The sequence below is a fragment of the Xylocopa sonorina genome, unplaced genomic scaffold, assembly GCF_050948175.1.
Source record: "Xylocopa sonorina isolate GNS202 unplaced genomic scaffold, iyXylSono1_principal scaffold0014, whole genome shotgun sequence".
Classification (NCBI taxonomy): Eukaryota; Metazoa; Arthropoda; class Insecta; order Hymenoptera; family Apidae; genus Xylocopa; species Xylocopa sonorina.
Window position 1 is genome coordinate 2,625,209 of NW_027490090.1, and position 17,980 is coordinate 2,643,188.

The following is a 17,980-nucleotide window of genomic DNA, read 5'->3' on the forward strand; positions in this document are numbered from 1 at the left end:
ATGGAAATCCATTTTCGCGGATTCTTTTCTCTACTCTGATTTATTTATTGTTTAAATATATACGAAGTAGTATTAACTGCGTAGTGAGAGAAGGAGAATTTGTTGCATAAACCATTCTATCGTGGAACACTGTGCGATTTAATATTCCAAAAGAAAATGGAACGAAGTTTCGATTATTTTTTATGTTGGACATTTTATAACCCTTCTCAATCTCTCATTCGACGTTCACAATAACCAACACAATTATTACAAGACATATTTGCCCAAAATTACACAATTTTTCATTAATTCATTTCGAAATCTATCAACAATATGGATTAAAATTGAAAAAACTTTGGAGAGCCATTACTCCCGCGTTTCGAACGATATGTTAACGAATCTGAGCTTGTAGACAGCGCTGATCCTTCCCCTGTAAAACGCTTTTTGTTTCACGTCGATAGCATTTCCGGTTCCTGAGATATCGTCGTGTAAAGACAATGGTAATTTTTAATAGTTTTCTATCGCTGTCCTTGTCGCATACTCGGAAGTCTCGCTCGCACGTTCAGCGATGTCTTATCTAAGCGATCAGCTGTGCGCTAACGAGTTACGTAATATGTTACATCACTAATTATTATGCAACACTAAGAAGGGGTGGGGGGTCACTGCTGGCCGCGCAGACCGCTCGATCTTTAAACGCTCATATCTCAGGAACCGTTTGAGATATCGAGACGAAACAAAGCGCGTTATAATCTGTATACTTCCTGCTATCTTTCGAGCCATTGTTTGTAAAAATATTCGCAGGCCTTCTGAGTGTAATCTTCGATGAAAGTTTACTATTGCTATTATTGAGAGATGTAAGAACGTCTAAGGGATTGGCATTGAATTTAAAGTATAATACAGACTTTCTCTGGTTCTTAATGTTAATTGGTAGACTTCTGCGATCAATTTTGTTCAATTTTTATAGCTTTAAATTGTAGGTTATTTAGTTTATTCTGATGCTGTTTGTAGTTATTAAACGGTGTTCGCGAATTGTACGATTCGCAAACATCCTTTAAACGCTCATATCTTAGGAACGGTTTGAGATATCGAGACGAAACAAAGCGCGTTGTAATCTGGAGACCTTCCACTATCTCGTACCGACATCGATTCGGTTATTTGCATAATTTTGTCCTCTCATCGCGAGGAAATTAGTCTCACTTCTCTTGGCGATCACTTTCCACTCATGTCGACCCGTACAATGCTCGCTATTTCTTGCCGTTAATTTCTGAAGAGATTTCTTGCGCAACTTTCCGTTCCCTTTCGCGTTGCGTAGCGGAGAAAAGGGTACCGGCTCTGATAATTGGAACTTACGTCGGAAGTTGGAGTAATTTTGAGGCGGTGGAAAGCAGAGCCAGCTCGCGTTCCCAACTTTTTAACTGGATCCCTTTTTCCGCGATCTCCGCTGCGAGATATCCCTCCGCGGGAGCATTTTGTTTCCCCTGAAGCGCTGAAAATTGTATTTATCGGCGAGATTTAAACGAACAGGGAGCGGAGAAACGAAATTGCGAACGCGTCCAAATTTAATTACGAGAACAGTTTCGCAGGATCGGCATTGTAAGCTGGTTGTTTAAGAACTCGAAGTGCTCGCCGTCTTAGAACGTGGCTCGAACTTCCGTTCGTAAATCCGTCCCGATACAGCCGTGCTCTCGATTCCACCAGCAGATCCTCGATCGATATCCTCAGCTACATCGAATTCTTCATCGCAAACTCGAACCTGGGTTCTCTTTCTCGGTGTCTGCTAGTCCCAGACTCTTACGCTAATGCGTACTTATTATGACCAGGACGGAAACGGGTGAAAACTTCCCTCGTAACGCCAGACCATCCTCCTCTGCCAAACTTCTCGCGAACTAAACTTGGAAATTAGCGTCCGGGTGGGTAAGACGTGGGAACGGGTTGACAACGATCAGAAACTAGACGTTCTCTACTAGAATTTTCCGACACTGGCGCAGGTGCGAATGGAATCCACGAGTGTATCGAAGGAAAAATTGATTCTCGAAAGTGGGACATCGCAAGCGACGAATAATGCGGTCCACCGTTCGATGGTTGTTGATACGCGTTCCTGCGATTTATTTAACGACGCCTTTCGAGCGTATGCGTTGTCGAGATGGAGGATGGGAATGAAATTTGATTCGAGCTTAAAAATTCGCTGGTTCGTGCGAACTCGTGGCAAGTTGGGATCGTTTTAACGAAGCGCAGCTGCAGGATAGAGGTGGCAGTGAATGATAGTTTATCGTGCCCGCCGTGGGCCAACTTATCGCCGATTCGGAAATTGGCGAAGCACGCCGCGCGGCACTAATTGCATCGCAAACTCGTTAATTATGCACGCGAGCCGCATCATGGAAATTTGTAATAATTCAGCCGAAGTCTGAAGTTCCTGACGGATTCAATCGCCGATGGAAATTCGGTCACCGATCGAACTCGCCCACCTGGACAGCCTCGCGAATTCACGCTCACGAGATTCTTTTCGCCTCTCAGGCTCCTTAAAACCTTCTCTCGATTAATTATGCATCGGATCGAGACACTTAATGTAAGCAAAGGAACTGTAAAAAAACGTAGAACCTCATCTTCTCTCGAGGGGTCAACTTCTCTTTAGATTCATCTGCATAGTCGTTAATCTCCTCGCGTTCAATATGGCGGCTAGTTGGGTATCCATTTGAAAACAATCGAAAAACCATCGCTCGAGCTGTCATCGCGCTATCGCTGTTTTATTCTGAGAATTTATCTGGCGAGAATACTAAACAAAAAATTGAAACCACCGCAGCGAGCAGTCGAGTCGTGACTAAATCGCAATCGCATTGGCATTTTCGCGCTGAACGAATTCGAAAAATAGAATTATCTCATTTGTTTGCAAGAATCAACCGAGGCGAATCGAAACGGATAAAAAAATGGATTAAGGGCAGCGTTTCCATTTTTGTAGCTCTGTCAAAGCTACAAAATCATGAAAACAATTGATCGATCCCTTGCCGTGCGATCAGACACTATCAGAACGATTTCTGATCGATCCTATCAAGCGACTGGAAGTCTGTCCTGTCAGAAATTGTGCTCGATGGATCTATTCGCGACGCAACAAGGCATCGATTAATTACGCGACGCGTAATCGCACACAGTCTCGCATTATCAGAGCTCTCGCGCACAAATCTGTCAGGCTGTCGGACGCGTGCGTCTTCCATTGAACTGCTGTGCGGTCGCTACGGTTCATTCCGTCGAATGTTGTCTGGGCACAAAACCAGGTAGTTGCTCGTTAATCTCCGTGGAATCTTAATCTCAGTCGCTCGAGATCGATATTATGCAAACGCAGACCAATAAATCGCAGGCTGATTGTGGCCCGTTCGCTCAGGGTGCCCCTCAGCAGAGGGTGCACCAGTTGCACTCGACTGCTCGCCTCTTTGGTTGTTGTTAATCGTTATGGCGTCGTAAAGCTGGCATTAAAGTCGCGTTATCGTCGATTTGAGCTGTGTCTGGTTCATCGAACGATCTGTCTGCAGTTCCAATTGAAATGCTCTTATTGGGTTTCCGTAATTCGTTCTTTTCTGCACGAAAAATGTAAGTTTAACGCACGGGTGCATGAATGTTGGAACAGAATTCGTGTCACAGTGATGTGTACACACTGTTGGCTCTCAGTGGGAGTCGATAACTTCTCTTGCTTCATATTTCGCAGTCCCGTCCCGTTCGCAATGAATTATACAGCGACGCGTCCAACGTTGAACCCGCGTCTCGTGTAACTCGAAAAGGTTGTTGGTGGCGCTCTCGTGGCTCTCTCGAGAGGGTGTGACGGACACCCAGCGGAAGATGGAGGAGCTCCAGATTCTCTGGAGTTTGTAGTTTTGCGCTGCGCCGCCACTCCTCCGCGTTACTTCGATCTGAAAGTTTCTTAAATCTATGTCAAGTAGCAAGTTCCACGCCCCGCGAGGATGTCGAAATTTCACTGAAAAATTCTACGTCGCTGCTGTCTCCGCGTAATTAGCTCTTCTGTAAGAGAAAAAAAGGGAGAACAACGCCGGAAGAATTACCATTTTCATTCATAAATTAAGAGAAGAGCAAAAGTTCTTATCGTGGGAGTTTGAGGAGAAACTTTCGCTTGAAAAAAAAGGAGCCAACTGTCGTTAATAGATTATAACTGAACAACTCTGATTAATATTCATTCTGCAGATATAGCGAAGTATTATTGCCAACGTGAAAACAGAAGCTGTTTCGCGAACGAAAATATTTTGAGGAGCTCGATAAGTCGCTCGACTCCTCCAACGATAGCCACGCAGGGTCCAGGATGAAGTTGTTTTCCGTTTCGAAACCTTTGCTGAACTTCTCTGGGGGCTGAACTTTGCACGCGAGCTAATTTCCATAATTAAACTGCTTCTACTGTCTATTATGTAAAAACTCTGCTGGGCCAGTAGCTAACCTTATCGTCCTGCTGCTCTTTCATTTCTATTCCTTTATTTAAGCTTCTTTTCAAAATTGCTCAGGTGCAGATTGGAATTTTCCTTTACTCGAAGCGTTCGTTGTTTGCACTGGCGAAACCAGAGTGGTGTACGCGTCCAACCGTCGTCCATTCCTTGTGGCGGCTGGCTGGTGGTCCGACGTTTCCCCAGGAGACATAAATATTTCATTGAAAGTCAAAAGCATCCTTAATCCAACAGTTTTGTCGCTAAATTTATCCCCTGGTATAAAGAGCTTATCCTCGAGGCTATCTATCTTGCCTATCGACGTTGCCAGGGGGCTCCACCGCCACCCCCAAGGGCTGTCACGTCCGTTGGCCTCGTTCTTTCATCCACCCTGCCAGGAAGGATGAAACGTCGTTGTCCTAAACCTTGTCCATCCGTGGCTCGATCGACTAGTCCCCCTCTGGACGATTAACCAGCCTTCTGGAAACGCGATAATCAGTTCCTCGACACGTCTTACCGCGTAATGCACAAAGGGGGAGCCCCTGCAGTGCATTCCGTTTTATCGAGGCTACCTTTCAGCCCTCGTACCCTTCTAATCTGACCACGATCGGGGATTGCTCTTTCCAGAGAGAATGGATATCGATCTGCGACCATGGAGGATCTTCAATGGCGGGCAGATTGAATTGTATTTGAAATTCGGTTCTTGGACTAAGATTAGTGGTGTTTTTTAGCTGATGGATTGGAGTGATTCGTTTAATGGTCTTTGGTGTTCAGTAGAAGGTGTGTGGAAGATTTTCGGATGAAATACTATTTGTTGTCACGCTTTACTTAAATAAAATGCGATATTAGTGGATGCAAGACTCACTATTGTGGACCAAAGTATTCTAATTGGGGTGGTTTAGTGTCGTTGCAAGAGGTGAGTCGCGTTTAAAGGATATTTGCTTATTCGAAGTTGTGTTTAAGATCCTCTGATCACATACTATTCGTTAATATCACATGGAGAATAGAATCCATCGCTAACTTAAGTAAAACTAGATATTAGTCGATACAAGGCGCACTATTGTGGAGCAAAGTATTCGAATTGTGGGTCGTTTAGTCTCGTTGCAACGGATGAGTCGCGTTTAAAGGATATTTGCTCGCGTTGATTGGACGCAGAATAATCGTATTTCGTGCGGGAGTTGGATTTCGTTCCCCAGCCAATTAGGGGTGGCTCGACGGAAAGAGAAGTAGTAGCAGCAGTCCTGATAACCGGATAGTCGGATATCCAGATAAGCAGGCTTTCAGGGCCGGCGGTGTCGTGTTGGATTTATAGAGTGAAGGTATTCTCGAGTCGTAAATTCAGGTGTACAAGTTGATAGGCAAAGTCACGTGGAAGCAAGCCTTCCACTTCCGTTTACAATCGTTCAGCAACGGGATAGCCGCAATCACGCGCGTCGTTATCTCGGTTTGTTGTTTTAGCCGCGCTATTTCCCTCTGGCTGTAATTACAAAACTACTCGTAGCATTTGTTTTTTAAATTCTCTCACTGTTAAACTAACTTTTTCTCGATTCTTAATGCTAGCTTTTTAATTTCTGTCTGAGCTGTGAGAGGACTTAAAAGTCCACAGTGTCGCGTTATCCTGGTTAGTTGAGAGTTAAGGCTCGCCAGGGTCCGCTCGTCCAGCCTCAGGGCATTCCCGTCACTCGATTTCTTCCGCACAAACAGCGTAATTCCGCGACGCGGCAAATCCACGAACGGCACCCGTAAACATCGCGCTGAAAGGCAACGAAAGGCGCTCTAAATCAAACGTAATTCCCAGTGCGACCAGCGAGAACGAGAGAAACAGAAAGAAAAGGTGGAAATAAAAGTCCAGCGTGGTCCGTTGGGTGAAACAAAGGGGCGGAGAAAAATTGCACCGACGCTGGGGCCTGGCAAACATGTAACTCCGTGGAAATTGCGTTAACCCACGAGTCAATAAAAGCTTTCCTAAGCGCGACTACGCGGAAGGCGCGAGTTGGGTTTAATTGACGGGTTCCTCGAGCAGAGCTTATCAATTTTATCGATCTGCCACTACTCTGTTGCTCTCTTTCTGTGACGAGCCTTGGTGCAAACATAGGGAGTTGTTAACTTTCGCGAAATTTATTAATCAGTGGAACGATTTTTTGCTCTCGATTGCTGCTCGTTTCTTAAGCGAATTTACTCGTCGTTGGAAACAGGAGAATCGAGCTCTGGTTACTGTTACAGTTCGTTCCGTTATGCCCTGTAAATCGATACAGTGTATCGTTCGAAGCTGGCATCGTCGCATCCAGTTACAATTGCAGACTGCATCGCGATACGCTCGTGTCTGTCACTATTATCTGTTTCCATTGCGGCGCGCATCTTTGTCGATCGAAACAAATGCTCGCGGTTGCATCCGCTGTGTTCCCAGCCTCGTCCCTAGATCGCTATCAGTAATAATAATAATATCGTAACAGCTGCATAGCGCGAGAATAACGCGTGTCCCACACAGAGAGAGAAACATCGAGCGATATTTCGCGTGCAATTTAAATTGCATCAAAGTATTAATTATCCCTCCGTGGAACAATTTCCGATATTGCAAAAAGGAGCACGAAGACACGCTGTACACGTGCACTCTTGCACAGATGAAAAGAGACGCGAGCGACTACTTCCGACACACTTTGGCCAACCCTTTTTCCATTTTTTCTTTCTCTTTTCTACGTTATGACACACTTTCCAAGGGACTCGAGAAGCAAGGAAGCATCGAGCTGAATAAAATCGTTAAAGACCGCGCGTGGCACTAAAAAATTCATTCCATATTCAGCTCGCGGCGTTCCTGGATTCAATGGACGACGATTTATATATAAACATCGCTCGCGCGTGCACGCTTCATTATTTCGCGCGTATCTGCTCCTCTGCTCTTGCGAACGCGTCCCCTCTGGTGGAGGAGGCCAGATCGATCTGTTTCGAGGGAAACACGCTCGAAATGTCGTCGCGCATCGGAACCGCCTCGCTCGAGAGTGGAGTAAGCACTGGTGGTGGCGCCGTCCGCGGGAATATCGAGCGGTTTCTGCTCACTTCGGGGGCTGACGCGGATCCGCGCGAGCAGTGCCGGTTTCGCCCGATCTCGGGGCCAACTCTGACCCAAGCGACTCTGGGTCAGGTCAGCAGGGTCAATCGCCTCGCCAGTTCGCGTACGAGAGAGACTCTGCTGCCTGCGATCAGCTTTCGACGCGAGGAACCAACAAGCTGTCTTCCCTTGGAGACAACCGTTTGAGGCAGCAACCCTCTTGCAACACGGTTCTGCTTACAAAAACGACGAAATTTAGCTGTTCGCGTACGAAAGAGACTCTGCTGTCTGCGATCAGCTTTCGACGCGAGGAACCAACGAGCTTTCGACCCTTGGAGACAACCCTTTAAGGCAGCAACCCTCGTGCAACGCGAAATTTAGCAAATTCGATCTTACATCTTGGTTACTTGCTTCCACTGAGTCGCTAAATGCAGTTACTTCGTCGAGTTATTGGCCAGACTCGAAGCAGACCAGTTGCAAGAGTTATAGGCGTTCGTAATTGTTTCCCAGGCATTCGTTACAATTAAGCAAGCGCCGCGATACTTTTCGACCCGGCTCTGTACAACCGTTTATTAGTCGAACGCTATAAATCGCGGGAGTTTTTCCAGTTTTACAGACCCGTATTAATAACGGGAATAAACGGTAAAAATGTATCGGATTGCTCGAATTTATTTATTGCCCTCGCGGTTCTAATACATTACGCTCTTGGATCGACAAACTTCTGCAAACGTTTGCGATTTTTGTCGAGACTAAATTGGAATTTCTTTGAAAGGTGTAACGCTCTTCTTAGAGGACTGTTCTGCGTCTGTCGTGCACCAAAATGGCGTCGACAAAGGCAGTGGACGTAGACGATTAGCAAAATGTGGACGGATAAAATATGACCAGTTTGACAGGGGCACGGTTTATCTGGCGACGGTGTAACGGTGGAACAAAACAGTTTCTGGAACACTTTAACCGGTCTAAAACGAGCGTGACTTTCGAAGTCACGCAATATCCACACGCAACCTACATCTCGCGAGTTGTTGCGGATTATCCGCGCAGAGGCGGAGCTGGGCGCAGTAATTTCTGCTTTTCCACTCAACTCAGCCTCGAATTTGTCCCTCCTCTGGTTTTCTAAACTCCAGGATACACGATTATCAGCTAGATTAATCTCTTCTGTCGCAATATCCACTGCCTGATCGAGATTACCTTTTTCCATCAACAGAGCCTGCTCTGCTCTCGAGGAACCTGAAAATTGCCCGAAAATAAAGTCTACCAACGAAACGTAGTGTAAAAAGTGTAACATCCGATTATAATCCGGTTATAAACCCTAGTAATTAATAGACAATCGATATGTTCCGTGGATCGTTAAACAATCCATCGTTGGCGTGCAAATTCCTCTTAGCCGCCCTTTAATTTCATTACTTCTCGATCAATCCGAAAATCCGTCCGCCAGATGGACATTATCGGGCAAATATTGGAAAACTTATTAACGGGGATTGATACGCGTCGATGGACGCTCGATCGATCGAGCCTTCCGTGTCGCCTCTGTTTTTCGTGCGCTTTAAAAGACGATCGCTGGTTTGCGTTTCGCGTGGAACGTTCCAGAGAGCCGGAGACACCATTTTTAATAACGCGAAACTGTGTTAAGTGGTAATATCGAGCTGGAAAATCACTCTGGTCCCGAGTAGATGGTCCCAGCGTCCTCCTCGAGCGAGATCGCTCGGCTCTGATAAGTTTGAGCCACCCATCATTCGAAATAAGATCGTACTTTCATGAGGTATCCATCAGACAAATCGAAGCTCCATCCGAAGGTGCATATCGCGATTAATATCGCGTCGGAAATGAACTATCGCGACGGAACGGAACCGTCCGCCTCCTAGACAATGTCTTATGGGCTGATCCACTTCCTCGAATGATACCGTCGAATGATTTACGAGCCACTAAGCTCGATCTCCTCCATCTGATGCCACTTATCCAGAGTAGCATCCGTATAAACACTACGAGAGGGTTGACCACCTTCTCGAGCCTTTGCACCTCTGATTTTCTTAGCCAAAGTGATGTCAATCTTGGTTTCGAGTCTTATCCGATCTCTGAAACTTTGTCTAGGGACTTTAAGAAGTGACTTGATGTAGTAAATTAGGGTCTGGTGATTAAAATGGCTTAACGTATTACCATTTTGGATCGTCTTCCTTAGAAAAAAGCAAGGTATTCAAGAGTAACTTTGGAAACAATACGATTCTCGAGCAACGTTTAAGGGTGGCAATCAAGGATAGCGAACGAGTGCATTTGCAGTGCACGCTGGCACCTGTGGCGTCCAAGGAGCCCCGTAAACCCACATGGTTTACGTACTCGGTGGATCCGTGGGCTATTTCGCGCCCAAGCGATAAAACTTACCTGCGCTGACGCTGGAGCATCGTGCAGTGCGCCTACTTACCTGCACCACGACTTACAATACCATCTCCACCCTCTGGATTTATCTATCCAAGCTTCTCGCGCTCCAGTTAACTCGTGCGAGCGAATTTATCGCTCGAAATTCAGCTTCTGCGCTAATTAAACGTGTCTTTATTTATTCGTCGATCCACGACGAGTGTTCGAGATAAATCGAACGTACACAGAGGCGGTTCCTCGAGTTATTCGGCTGTCGCAAAGCAAACGCGAGCGAAGTTTGCGTTAGTTTTCCGATGACACGGTGGAAATCGAGAAGAGGGTCAGAGGCAGTCGAATCACGACGCGCGTGTCTCGAGTCCTTGTCTGTTTGATCCTGCGAGGGGTTTCTGCCATTGGCTCGATGATAAAGACAGATCGTGAAAGGGATCAGTCGTGACGGAAATTTTCAACGCTGCTCGACGACATTTCGAATTCTTCTTGATACACGTGCTTGTAACTTGTATCAGCTACGAATTCGTAAGGAGGACTCTTAAACGTACTTGAATTTCGATGTACTTTGACGATAGAATTCTTTGCCAGTCACTTCTGCTCGCTGATGCACTCGAAGAACGAAATACATCGCGTTAAAACTTCTTTATTTTTATTACAACTCTGCTACAATTTTAAAACAAGCCAGAATTTCAATAAGCACCCACCAAGGGCCTCTAAATAAACGAGAATTGCATGAAACGAGGAACGAATGGCTCGAGCAGAGATACGAAGACACGATAGCATAGGTATTTTCTATTTCGAAGACATCAGCAATATTGTATCGCATTCGATGGCCACTCGAAGGTATCCTCTGTTCTCTCGGATATTTTGAGGGGTGGAGGAGGGCCAGGCAATCCTCGTTGTCGAACATATCGAGCTTAACCTGGTCCCTCGTTGGCTTTGACAATGTTATCACGTTTAATCCGCGTGCTATCTCCTTTTTCTCAACTACCAAACATCCACCAAAGACTACTGCTTCTCCTTCCACGAATAAATTCCAGTTACAGTGGTGTTCAAATAAAAAAATAAAAAACACTCGCTGAAGGAAGAATCGATTACGTCAGTGGTTTTGGCAGGTTAATCGCGTTATCATCGACGCGATTGATAGGACGGTTAAGGCACGCTGCGGGCATCCAGGAACCGCAAATAATAATTACGATCGCGTGCGAGCAGGTTATTAGCAGGAGTGCCAGCAACTGCTTCCGTTACTAATGATTATGTTCGTTATTCAAGTATCACCCGCTAATGGCGGCCACTTAATCAGCGCCACTTCGCGAACGCCATCTGGCGAGCGCAGGACAGCTACTGGCCACGACGGAAGTGGCGGATTCGGTTTTATTACGACGATCATTCGAGTTTCGTTCGACGAGAGACATTCCTGAGGGATTTTTAGACACCCTGAGACAGTTTATGGCGTCGTAATCTCCGTTATTACGTCCGCGAGGCGGATCGACGGGCATCGAAAGGATTAAACGCCATCCATCAGCGAGTTAAAATTCACGCGAGGAGATAAACGAGGCAGTTTCGCCAGGAGTTAAGGAGAATTGATCGCTGGTTAATTAGAGCGATCCAAGTGAGTTCAGAGACACTCGCCAGGCGAGCAATGGCGGCGTGAAAATGCTCGAACGTCGAAATATCTCAGTTCTTACAGCGTCTTCGTTGAAAACCTGCTGCTTTCAGCGAAATCAGGCTCAATAACTGTCGTGGCAATTAAAAGCCACAATTTTGGAGTCTTTTCTTTTATTTCTCACGCGTGGTGTAGAATCGAGGGTGCGTCCAACTGTTGGGTGAGAGCATTTTTATGTTTGGTCTAGGTTTGAACAAAATATTGGACGAGTGGCTTCGTCGTGGACGAAAGCAAGACTCGCGTGCCTCTGGTTATTAATTGTATCGATTTATCGTCGCGACGACGGGGTGGTTAGCGAGGAACACCGAAAATGATAACATCCTCACGATAAATCCTGGCGACGCGGGCATCCACGCCAATATGTATGCAAATTTAAAAAGGCGGTGCTGCTGTTTTAATATAGAATTCTCTGGGGGGGGGGGGGGGGGGGAGAAAAAAAGGAGGCCTTGAAACAGGACACGCGAAACGAGTTTCCACCGCTGCGCATTAAAAGGACTCTGAAAAATCGAGCAACCTGCGTAATCACGATCGACAGACGTTGTTCGCGATTCTTTTCCTTGGACGATGTCGTGCAGAGTGGACGCCATGTTTAGACTCGAATTTCCTTCGTTCGTATTGGATCGTACAAGTGATCAGCATTGGACAATAATTCGTTCGAGTTTAGCACTCGATAACTTTGGTAATTAATTCAGCGTGCTATTAATTGATTGGCCGGTTAATTATTCCTCTGAAATTGCGTTCAAGTAAAATTTCATCGAATCACTGAGAGGCTCGCCCTGCAATTGTGTACGAATTTGATTAATTAATCGCACTGATTGGCCATGTCGTTACAGAGGCGAAAAAAAGGAGTTACACGTGTAAACTTGGGTCAGAACTGTCGAAAGAAATATGAAGCGCAAGGTTGGGCTGGGTTTTCCAGCGAGAGAGGGGGAATTTAGCAGGAAACTCGACGACCAACCGCCAATTTCCTTCCGCTTTTTGCTCCCAGCTCGCACGTCCCACATTCTCGGTGGCAAAAGTGCGCGCCGCGTTCTCATCCTCGGATATTACAGTTTTATTGTCGCGAGACACAATTACGCGAGCCTTTGTCTGTCGTTTCTCCGGTTTACACGGCCCTCGTTCAGCCGCCAGGAATCTGCATACCCTTTCGCGAGGCGTCACTGATTTCGTTTTCAATTAATCTATTTGACGACTGCCGGAAGAAGAAAGGGAGTCGAAGAGAATTGAATGGTCCTTCTTTATTCATTTATTAATGGAATCTTTTGTTTATCGAGGTCAGTTGAATATTCAAAAGACGCTGCGTGCGCTGGCCAAGACGATAGGCAGTCACTCTGGTCTTTTTTAGGCGCACCAGGTGCCTCGTTCATTTTTCTTACTCTTTTTTAACAATTAGAATTCTTCTGTTGCTTTTACTGCTCCAGTTTTGCGAGCGTTTCTGTACTCGTGTTACACGAGCACTGTCTAATTTATACCATCTCGAGAGTCGAAGGTGGGAAGGGAAATACATTTCGATGATTGGATGGCTTAATTGTAAACTAACCTGGCAGAATGGCCATGGAGAGGTTTGGCGAAGTACGCTGCGAAGGGATGAGAGGATCGGATGTTGAGAGAAGTGAGCTGTAGTTGAGCTCTGCGGTGGCTCATTGTCCCGAGAATCAAGGGAAACGACGTTATGGCTATGCTTCGAGCAGAACGTTTCTAATTAACTTCGTTGCCAGCGCCATCTACGTCAGACGAAGCTGCTAAAAAAGAATAAATCAACCAGTTTCTCGATTGTTCTCAAGCGACACTTTATTCCCTCGCACTCTGGCGGTCGATTGTTCTCGTAGCGAAAGAATGTACGAACGCGAAACCGCCTAGTCATGAATAGATGAGAGCCAGATAAAATTGAAAGTTGCTCGGGTCCTGTACACAGGCTGCGCCGCCATTTTGGACGCTGCGCCACTCTGGACAGAGTTCGTGGCCTCTTCATCCCCTTTGCAGCAGCTCGTAAACGTTGGACATTCAACTCTCTCTCTCGTGTTTTTAATCTCCACTGAAAGACGCGAGATACCAGCAGCGTTTTCGCGAACCGTCCAATTTATAGCCACCAGGAATTAAATGTCTCGTTTATTGTTTTTTCAGGCAACCATCGCCAGTGTCAGGTGGCACAGGCACGACCACAGTGCCCACCACCGCCACAGACGCAGAAAATGGCCAGAGCATCAGTATGTACCCCGTGGGCAGCGTGGGACCATCGACAACGGACCCAACGACAGCCACACCGATCACGACCACAGCAACGATCTCTCTGGCCACTGCTGGGCCTGTTGCTGGCACTGCTTCCGGTCCCAGCATCACCAGGAGCGTGTCAGCGCCCAGTGCACCAAGACCCATCATCCAAGTGCCCAGTTCTGCCAGTAATCCCGGAAGTCAGAAGCCCAGGCTGAGGAGGAACGTCAGTCGCAGCGAGGCCATCAGGAAGTGAGTTGATTTTGCGAATTGTAGTCTCGAAAATGGCGCAGAGAGGGTGTCAACCCTTGTTTCTAGCTGTCTGATCCCTCGATGAGGCTTCAACGAAGGTTCGTTGACGGTTTCAGCTACATCAGACGCGAAACAGCGCAGTTCTTTGGGGTGGACGAGGAGTCTGAGGCTGTGGAGAGGAAAATATGGCTCGATCGGAGGCGGAGGATGGCGTCAAGGAAGTATGGCGCCCTTGTCGCGGAACACAGACCACCTGATCCTGATATTACGAGGGACGTGCCGGATATTACGGATGTGCCAGAGGTAAGTAACGTTTCTGTAATAATTGCTTCGTAATTTCTTTGCTTTCTCCTTTTCGAGACTCTGGCAATTTATGATTTTTGGGGAAGATTGAAAATGCTTATTGGCAATTTGCGATGCTAAAATATTGTTTAACGTACACACCAGCGGGGATATCGATTGTCCTCTTTAACGAGCGATTTCGTGCGCGTACGGTTTTCATTAACGAATTCGTTTAGTCGCATTCAATTCTCTTGATCAGAATTTTAACGAGCGCACTTTCAATACTTCCCTTGGCGTTCTGTGTAAAAAGGTTGGTTTTGTTCAGGGTGTCACATTGAGAAGATGGCAGCAACCAGTGAGACGAAAAGATTCTGTCGCGAGGATGACGCTTTCTGGTCTCCACTACGTCGTCGAGGTGAGTAAATCCCATCTTCTCATCTATTTCAAGTCATCATCAACAAAACTAAATAATCCGATTTTTTGGTGAAACGCGTTTCGTCCCTCTGTTACTCTCAGTTAATCAGTTAATCAGCGTCTCGTCTAACGCACTCGAGCAAGTAGCGAGGGGTAAGTTTCGTTCGAGTTAAGTTGTACGTCTCGACGGAAATCTGTACGATCATTAAGCTAACGAGCTGGCGGTAACCCCTTCCGGTCCCCTGGCATCGTCGCGTCTCGAATTGGCTTTGATATCTGTTCGACTCACCCTGGTGGCTTGCTAATTACTATTCATCGAGCGATTCTTCGTTAAACAAATAAAACCAGCATACCAAATCTAAAAAACTGGGATCAGTTGTGAGCGTTAATCGAAGAAGCGCAGCTAGCAACGTTTCCAGAGCTCTTCAACAGCATCGATCCTTTTTTTCCGCGTCTCTTCAGCCAGCTCGAAAGTTTGCCATCCGCCTCGCAGATCTCACGTGCGACTCGCGAGGCGGAATGACACTTGTGTCGCTTTAGATCGAGCTGTGAACATAAGCTGCTGTGTACGAACGGCGCGCGCGAGAAGTTTGCCAAGAATGAGCGGGCAAAGAAAGTAGATTTAAACTAGAGACGACGACAGCATGTAAACCCTCTTCGACACTTTACTTCGCTCGCAGAGTGTCCGCGCTTTTTCCCGTCGCTTTGCTCCGCTGCGACTTAGCAGGAGCGGCGCGTGGGGGAGGCACAATCGACACGGAGGGCGAGGAGGGGGCGAAAGAAACTGGCGAACGGATACGGAAGTTTCTCGCCCTCGCGAAACTGCCAATTCTTTGCTCAAACAGGAGTTTATTTGCCCCGAAGGCTCTAACTGGATTGCTGTTTTAACGTAATTGCCAAGTTTCGTTATTACAACAGCGCGAGCGAGCTCTTTATTTGCTCGTGCGCCAATTCTGACGCGAAGTCTTTGCTGTTAATTATCCACGCGTCTCTGTTCTTCCAAAAAAAGGCGTGAAACGTTACTGAAAATGTTGTCGATCCTTAGAAATCGATTGAATCCAGTAGATTTCAGAGAATTCTCGATGGTATCTCGTCGAAATAAGTCGAATCGTCGAGCTATCGATGCCACAGAGGGTCATCAGTGTACATCCGTTTAAACTGAATGGAAATCCACGGTTAATGGGCCGCGATGCCTCAGGAATTCTGTTAGGTCCACGCAACCACCGATTACCTCAGCTAATTGTGACCTCCGCTCGATTCTGCAGCATTTAACGATCTCTTTCGTCTGCAATCACCACAATTCGAGATTTTCACCAAAAAAAGTAACCAAAGAGTGCTCGAAGAAATTCGAAGACTCTACGATTAATTAAAAAAAGCAATATCTCACCAGTTGGTACAATTTCTGATATAAAACAAACGTCACAGCAGTGCTGCTCGTGTCTGATCCATCCTGTCGGATCATTCGTGTTTAATCGCAAATATCGCGGAAATTGGAATTATAATTGGATCGAGGGGGACAATAATTGTCAGTGCCGTTCATAAACTCGATACCTCGTCCCCAATTGGTCCTCGATTTTCTGTACACCTGTGCTTTGGAACGATCACTGTTTTATTTCAATTTCCATATCAGAGATTGGTCAAAAATCATTTCTAAGAATCTGCGTTGGTGAGTGGACGCCTGAAATCGAAGAATCGACGCTATCGCGATAATAATCGCTGGTCGTAACGATCGCCATCGTCCACGAACGCGTTCTAGCGGTAATGAAAATATAAATATTCAGAGAGAAACGTGGCAGCGAATCGATACGATTCATTTACGGTATCTCACGTCGATCCAGCTCGATGCCACGCACGTAATGCGTAGACGCTCGAGATATCGGCTCTGTCTATCGAGTCGCATGCGCATGCATTTAAATTGCCGAAATTATAGCATCGAACGGGGACGCGATACCGACTGATTGCTCTGATCTTACCAAAGAGGGCTGAAACCACCGCTGGAAACGTTTTTCGAGAACGAATTTCGAAATGCTCCGCATCCAAGTGTTTACGATTAATTTTTTGCTCGTACAATGGAATATTCGAACGATTCATGGCGGCCATATTGCGAATTGCGATCAATGGAGGATGGAAATCGATCTCGAGAAAAGTTGGAAGCATCGTCGTCTCCCAGCGGCGACGATAAATCAATATCAGTGGAACAAAAGTGTACGAGGCGTCCCGTAGGATGCGCTGAACAATGGAGGCAAGCACAAAAGTGGCATGCGAAAATTGATATAAATATATGCGCCAGGTGACTCGCATTACTTTCCATATTACGTGAACAAAATATTGAGAAACTCTGTCTGATCGTGTTTAATTAGTTTGCAATTTTTCTCAATTACCACGCCTGACTTTTCGTTGACTCTGTTCAGTAGTGTAGCTCAGTGATAGCTCAGACAATGCAGTACTCTTCAGAAGTTGGCACTATTGGCATGTTGAAGTGTCGAAAATAAAGAAAAACCAATATATTTATTTTTTAAAATTCCAATCACTCAGAAAAAAAACGAAACAGCTGAGAATCTTAAGGAATGGCAGTTCGAAGTGACAAAAATATATTGGAGATGGTTTCAGGGTGTATAATGGCGCACAGTGGTGCCAAAAGAGAAAATGCAGTCTCTCAGAGGGGTGACACGAGGGTGGTCGCTAAAAACCAGCGAAATTCCTCTCGCCACGGTGTGTTCTGATTAAAGTAACGCCGATGTTAGTTAATAACGGGTTTATTAGGTTCCTGCTAATAAATGGCCCGCGGTCTTCTTATTACGTCGTGGCGTGTGATGTAAATTTTAATAAAAACTCGAGCAGAGCAGCCACCCTTGGCTCTGTGCGTGTATTTGCACACCCCTGGACCTGTCTTACGCGTAAACTCATGGAAAGAACATTGCTGGCTGCCAAGTTACTCCATTTTCAGTTCTGAGGCTGTTAATTGATTCGATTCGAACTTGCCTTGCGATAAATCATTCACTTTTACCACTAAAAAAAATTAAAATTTTAAGTAGAGAGTCGAAAAGGGGATGACAAATTCAGTCAACATGGCTCTATTGCTTTACAAATAAAAACGAAGCTACAAATGCAGCAGAACGTTGATTCAACAGCGTCCAGTCGCCATTTTTACTTTATACAACCCAGAATTTAGTCTCGAAGGAGGGTGTTGGTCATCTGAAGCCTTGTACGATAAGAAATAGCTTCAAAAAGTCACGTAGAACGCAAAGAACTAAATGTAAATCGAATTTAACGAACCACAATAGCATCCACCGACATTACTTAAGGAAACTGAAGAGAGGGTGCCTCGAAAGAGACGAATAACGTGTCTGA

At 46.0% G+C, this 17,980-nt stretch overlaps 2 protein-coding genes across 5 annotated transcripts in view; one reads left to right on the forward strand and one right to left on the reverse strand.

Moving 5' to 3' along the window:
* LOC143431826 (facilitated trehalose transporter Tret1-like) overlaps positions 1–17,980 on the reverse strand; it is a 352,198-nt gene that overhangs the window by 66,911 nt on the left and 267,307 nt on the right. The window lies entirely within an intron of this gene.
* LOC143431853 (uncharacterized) overlaps positions 1–17,980 on the forward strand; it is an 85,551-nt gene that overhangs the window by 61,843 nt on the left and 5,728 nt on the right. For all 4 annotated transcript variants that reach the window (XM_076908829.1, XM_076908826.1, XM_076908827.1 and 1 more), the window contains exons 4-6: positions 13,595–13,933; positions 14,050–14,236; positions 14,541–14,630. In XM_076908829.1, the coding sequence (XP_076764944.1) occupies positions 13,595–13,933; positions 14,050–14,236; positions 14,541–14,630 (616 nt within the window). The remainder of the gene's footprint in view (positions 1–13,594; positions 13,934–14,049; positions 14,237–14,540; positions 14,631–17,980) is intronic.